A 6,876-nucleotide genomic window follows, 5' to 3' on the forward strand; every position below is an offset into this window, starting at 1 on the left:
TGTTGACACTGGTGGAGATTGATGCTTGGTAGTAATTGTGTTGGTCATGACGATGGTGCTGGTTAGTAGTCGTAGACTCGTATTGCTGATGTGGCGACGGCGGTGGTCATCGTGGCTGGACGAAGCTGTTGAAGTGGTCGCTGGAACTGCTGCTGCTGTCGTGTGGTACACGGAACAGTCTCTAAGAGAAACTGGACCGAGACAAATTTGTGGGGTATGAGTTGATCTATATATAGCGTTAAGAAGGCTCCAAATGCCTTCAGAATTTTACTCTATCACGTGACCTTATTAGGGGCCGTGATTGGTCAGTTTGCGTTCTGGCGGGAAAGTATTGTGAGGTGTGGTTAGAACATGTAATTAATATTAAGGTTCCAAAGCTTTTATACATAATCTTTTGACTTTACTAGAAAATTACTATTGTTCAATAGTATCTCTTGGTTTTGTCTTTATATCTCCATCTGTCAGTTCCCTATTGTATTTTTTATATGTAATATTATATACTTTTTAAAACGATTTTATAACTACTTTACTTTCTCTCCTTACCCCTTCCTGTTACTTTTTAACATTAAGGATGGCCAATTCCCTAAACCTAGATCCAGCGCTTTAATTGATATGAAACAACATATCGTTATTTTTACTGGTAATTAACAAGGTAATTTTGTCTAATCTTGGTCTTTCATATGATGATGATGGCACTCCGTTGCTTACGACATCAAGGGTTCCAGTTGATCCGATCAACGGAACAGCCTGCTCGTGAAATTAATGTGCAAGTGGCTGAGCAATCCACAGACCCGTGTACCCTTAACGTAGTTCTCGAAGATATTCAGCGTGACACAGTGTGACAAGGCTGACCCTTTGAATTACAGGCACAACAGAAACAGGAAGTAAGAGTGAGAGAAAGTTGTTGTGAAAGAGTACAGCAGGGTTCGCCTCCATCCCCTGCCGGAGCCTCGTGGAGCTTTAGGTGTTTTCGCTCAATAAACACTCACAATGCCCAGTCTGGGAATCGAAACCGCGAGTCCGCTGCCCTAACCACTGGGCCATTGCGCCTTCACAGTCTTTCATATATTGTATATATAAAGAGAAAATTTTGTATGTATACTTAGAGATGAATTATTGGTGTAACTATGATATTTTGGTAACCTGAGGAACTAGCTTTCATTATCTGCATTGATTTGAGAATACACAATTGTATAAGGCATAGCATGCAGACTAGTACAGAAATAAACCTAATTTATTATACACTGAAATTATTACATGAAGGCTGTGAAACAGCCATAATCCTAAGGATGACAAGTGGTTAGATAAATATATTCACCTCTCATACATCCTGACTTTTGGTGGTTTATATGCTCCTCGTGAAATAATTTCAGATTAGATCTCTTGAATTTCAACTGCATGGAACTCTGTGTTATACTTGTCAGTATTGGATTATTATAAGGGGCTACTGAAAAGTTCCTGGCTTTTGACAAAAGAAAATACAGGAGGATCAGTTAATTATGATTTTATTAAACATATTCCCCTCTCAGATTCACGGACTTATTGCAATGATCCTTCAGTTTTTCTAAGCCTTGTAACATAACTTGGAAGGTTAGGCTTTTAATCAGGCCTTTTATGATACCCTCAAAGCTAGGAACTTTTCAGTACCCCTTTGTTTGTGGTCTGTTTGCCGAATCCACTAGAGGAACTTTCTGTGATAGCCACATGATGTTATCAATTCAAATATTACACTACAAATTATATATATAATAGATTTTGTTGATTTTATTGAATAAAGGTTTCAGTTGTTTCATCAATAGAATTGTTAATATAGTCAATTATAAATATAAGCATTTAGGCCTCACCGAGGCAATGACTTCTGACCGAGACCTCTGGAAATATGCTGTGCATGAGAAGACCCGGCAAGCCAAGTGGGACCAAAATCCAAGGCCTCTGCCAGCGATGTAGCCAGCCCACTTATGCGTACCTTTCCTTCATTGGACACTAAACTCCGCTTGCGAAGACTTGTTGAGGCAAGTGAAATCGAACTAAATTCAATGACTGGCCCCCATGCCAACGTCTCCTTCATTGGACACTAAACTTGGCTTTCGAAGACCTGTTGGGGTAAACGAAAGCGGAATCGTGATGGCACCTGTACCAGTGGAGCGCTAAGAGCACCGTTCGAGTGTGATCATTACCAGAGTTGCCTTCCTGGCACATGAAAAGTCATTCAAGCGAGATCATTGCCAGTGCTGCTGGACTGGCTCTTGTGCAGGTGGCACGTAAAATACACCATTTTGAGTGTGGCCGCTACCAGTACTGCCTGACTGGCCTTCGTGCCAGTGGCACGTAAAAGCACCCACTACACTCTCAGAGTGGTTGGTGTTAGGAAGGGCATCCAGCTGTAGAAACTCTGCCAAATCAGATTGGAGCCTGGTGTAGCCATCTGGTTTCACCAGTCCTCAGTCAAATCGTCCAACCCATGCTAGCATGGAAAGTGGACGTTAAACAATGATGACATTCCATAGATATTTTGAATCTAAAATGGATCAGCATGACATTAAATTGACATTGCTGCTCTCGCAAATCACAGTTACAATCCAACTGACAGGTTTCAGTACAGTTGTTGTCTGTTCAATATCATTCATGTGACTTGGATCAATTTGAAACTATGATAAAAAACATTTGTCCATGTAAACTTCTTATATTTGGTGTTTGTTTTATGCTACATTAGTAACTGAATGTTTACATATAACTTTGAAATCCTTAACACACTTTCTTCTTTTGATATAATTCCAGTTCAGAAATTGTTGGTTATGTGTTAATTGGTCTTTTTTCATTGGCCCAATTAATTACAACAGGGGTCGTTTCAACCACAGAAAAATTACCTGCAGTTATGTTTTCTCAAGACAGGTAAGTATTTGTGAAAATATTTCCAATACAAAAATGCTGATTAATTGATTCAAACTATTCAAAATAAAAGTATCACTTGTCATACCTGAAAAGTATCGATGTAGGTTTTATTCAGATTTACATTGTTTCACAATTTCCTTTAGAAAGCTATTTTTAGATGATGAACAGTGGACTTAATCTGTCATCCAGTTTAACACCGCTATTTGGCACCTTGGTCTATGAGGTGGTTTGTTGTTTATGACTCATGATACCTGCATTCTTACTACTTTTGGAATCTGGCCTGGAAGTAATCTTCTGCAAGCAAGTTGAGGCCTTTCTGCAATTTGCTCTGAATCTCAACAGTTGTGCTAAAAAGGCAACTTTTGAGTTGCATTTTCATCCTGAAGATGAAGTCTGCAGGTGCTAAATTTTGCGAAAAGGGTAGGTGTGGAAGTGATACCATGTTGTTTTTGGTGAGAAACTCATGAGTGAGGAGAACTCTGTTACAAGCTGCATTGTCATCATGAAGAACTGGATTCTTCGCGCTCTACTAGTCTGGTCACTTTTACCAAATATTCTCCCTCAAATGCTTCAAAACGCCACAGTAAAACTCTCTATTGACAGTCTGGCCCTGGGGTACAAATTCTTGATGCACAATACCAATTTATCAGGAGTGACGCTTGTGGAAGGTCCTTCAGATTGTTTGTCATCTTCCAGGGACATTCTTCAGTTTTTGAAGCACTTGTACCACTCAAAATATTGTATACATCCCATTGACTTATGGCCATAAGCTTGCCAAAGCATGCTCAAAGTTTAATGCAAAATTTCACATTGGCTCTTTACAAAGTCACAGACTACAGCATACACTTGATCACAAAAACACAAATTTCACAACTTGCAAAGTAAACACAGCAATGTCACATGGCACGCTGCCACATGAAGGTTACTGCTAACTTTTGCTGAGCACACAACCAGGCAGCTGCCATCTGATAGCATACTACAGAACTAGTCCAGGAACTTTTTCATGCCACCTAGTATATACATACCTGTGCGTATGTTTCTGTACCCCATCATTTTGTTTTTGTCTTGCTATTACATGTTTTATTATGAACTCCCTGAAGAGATATAAATGAGGAACCCCCAACCGCTCTTTCTTCTTTGTGAAAGAACTCTCATTTATTTCGAAACATGTGTAGGAATTAAAGGAACTTTTATTGACATGCGTTTTGCTCCATTTATTATTATCCATATATATATATATGTATGTATCTTCAAAATATTACTGAATTTTTAGTTAATATTTGTATATATCTATTTCAGTAACATCAGCCAAAAGTACTTCACAGATATTTATGTCAAACCATACATCAGAATCGGGCCATATCTCATTGGGATTGTCTATGGCTATCTTCTATACAAAAATAAATCCAAAATGAGGATGAATCGTGTAAGTGTTACGCTACTCTTTGTATAGACTAGCGGTTTTCAACCAGGGTCCACATGGCCCCTGAGGGTCCATATAAAGTTTTGAGGGCCCATGCAACAAAATAGTAAATTATGGATCTACAATAGTATTTATGGCCTCCTAAAAAATTTGGCTTTACCTCCACACACAACCCTCCGTCTACACACACACACATACACATGCACACACACACGTACACACACATATATATACACATACACACACAGATACAGGCACACACTGCAAGAAAAACACACTCACACAACATACACATACACTCACACACACATACTTAAAAGCTGCTTGCTCACTTTCTACTGACCATTGTCCACAACCACTCCCAAATAATTCCTGCTACTAATTCCTTCTACAACGTTAAGCAACACACACACACACACTAACAGATAAACAGCCAAACCACACACACGCACACACTAACAGATAAACAGCCAAACCACACACACATACTAACAGATAAACAGCCAAACCACACACACACACATATGCACATACACGTGCTGTTATTACACACACACACACGGACCTGTGCGCCCGCACACATACATACCTCCCTCTCTTGCACTCTCCTGTCTTAGAAAGAACTTTTTCTCCACCGTTTCCCTTCCGGTCATTCCACAATGTAACCTCGTGTATATCGTTGGTGATTTTTTCTTCCTCTGTCTTCCCTTCTTTGGACTTTCCTATATTTCTGACGAAGAGCTCCGCTCGAAACGTCAAATCCTCTTTCTTTCCTTTCCTGAGCGTCCAGTAACTCAATATCTGTATCACGTCCTCGCGTTGTTGTTTTTTGTCATTTTTCTTGTTTGAACTCACTATATATATATATATATATATGTATATATATATATATATATATATCATATGTATATATTTGACTTTTTTGCAGTATATATGCGCAAGTCTATGGATGATGGCTACAATATCTGCCATTTCCATTATCTATGGCTTATATAATCTCAATAATGGGTACCCAATGACTCAAGATACAGCATCATTCTATACAACAGTCAATCGCAGTGTATGGGGCCTGTGTGTTGGATGGGTCATTTACGCATGTTGCACTGGTTATGGAGGTAAGAATTATTAGTGCTATCATTATTATCAATATTGTTGTTGTTTGATAATTTTTTTTCTGTTACTTCCTTCTAGAGTTAATATACAGGGTATCCACAAAGTCTGGGTACATGGGGATTAACACATACTTTAAGAAATTCTTATTTCTTATATTTAATTGTCTATGTTATGATTTTATTTACTCCATGTACCCAGACCTTGTGGACACCCTGTACAATGCAGCTCTGTACATTTTATTGAAGCATTGTTTTACAGCTGTAAACTCTTCCTGTTGTTAACCTATACCTGTTTTTCTAGAAGATGATTTCTTTTACCACTTGTTTTTGAAAGTACAAAGACGACAACAAGCAATTTGTCAACAGGGGAAATGACAACAACATCACCACTTATAGCTTGTCAACATTTGAAGAAGTACAAATGTAAACATACATACACACACATGCACATATATGTAACTCTGTGTGTGTGTGGTAGAGAGAGAGAGTTTGTATGTATACATGTAAGCATGCAACAAGCTTTTCTATCAATCAAATCTTTTCACAAGTATTAAGCCAGCCTGGGGCAGTAGCAGAAGACACTTCCCCAAGGTGCAGTGCAGTGGGACTGAACCACAAACTATGTATTGCAAAGTAAACTAAATAGCTCTGCTTGTGCCTGTGCTTACCATATGTGCAGCATTTTGCTTTTATGTTTTTCTTTATTGTCTTCAGAACACTCAGCTTAATAAGTATGGAATGTTATTTTCTGTTTGTTGCATATTCATACAAATTATGATGTTTTGGTTATCTATTTGACTGCATCATTTTTTTTTCATTTTTATCATTCCCAAGGCATTATTTTATTATGGAGATTGTTTCAGATTTCACTCTTCAACATTTTCAATACCTCTGTTTCCAAGTTTCTATATTTGGACAATTTCTCCGTTTTATTCAGACATAAAAGGTTATCCATTAGAATTGATATGTCAATTAAGAGACATGATTATTCCTAATGGAATTTGACAATAATGAATGGGCAATTTACCCAGAGGTATTAACATGTCCCAAAGAATAGTCACTTCATAATTCCCAGAGATGTTTTGCTGTCTGTATTTCTATCATATTTTTTTTATATTTTGTTTTGCTGTCGATATGCCATAAAGCTGACATAGTGTCTAGTCATGACTGTTTATGTCATTCTCATCATCATTGTCTTCATCATTATTATCATTATCAATATCATCGTCATCAACGTTGTCAACATCATCATCATCTTCATCATTATTATAATCATCTTCATTGTATTCATCATCATCACCATCATCGTCATCATCATTTTAACATCAACTTTTCCAAACTTGCATGGGTCAAGTGGAAATCGTTAAGGCTGATTTCCTACAGCTTGATGCCTTTCCTGTTCCCAACCCACAAGCGAGGTAATATTTCCTCATGGCCATGAATGTTTAC

General features: G+C 38.0%; 2 protein-coding genes across 7 annotated transcripts in view; one reads left to right on the plus strand and one right to left on the minus strand.

The window, feature by feature from the left end:
• The window catches only part of LOC106878029 (solute carrier family 66 member 2), a 250,218-nt gene that overhangs the window by 81,004 nt on the left and 162,338 nt on the right, over window positions 1-6,876 (minus strand). The window lies entirely within an intron of this gene.
• Window positions 1-6,876, plus strand: part of LOC106878028 (nose resistant to fluoxetine protein 6) — a 74,045-nt gene that overhangs the window by 54,465 nt on the left and 12,704 nt on the right. For both annotated transcript variants that reach the window (XM_052965956.1, XM_052965949.1), the window contains 3 exons: window positions 2,779-2,892; window positions 4,192-4,318; window positions 5,244-5,430. In XM_052965956.1, coding sequence (XP_052821916.1) covers window positions 2,779-2,892; window positions 4,192-4,318; window positions 5,244-5,430 — 428 coding nt within the window. The remainder of the gene's footprint in view (window positions 1-2,778; window positions 2,893-4,191; window positions 4,319-5,243; window positions 5,431-6,876) is intronic.

This window comes from Octopus bimaculoides, chromosome 1, assembly GCF_001194135.2.
Source record: "Octopus bimaculoides isolate UCB-OBI-ISO-001 chromosome 1, ASM119413v2, whole genome shotgun sequence".
NCBI classification, from domain to species: domain Eukaryota; kingdom Metazoa; phylum Mollusca; class Cephalopoda; order Octopoda; family Octopodidae; genus Octopus; species Octopus bimaculoides.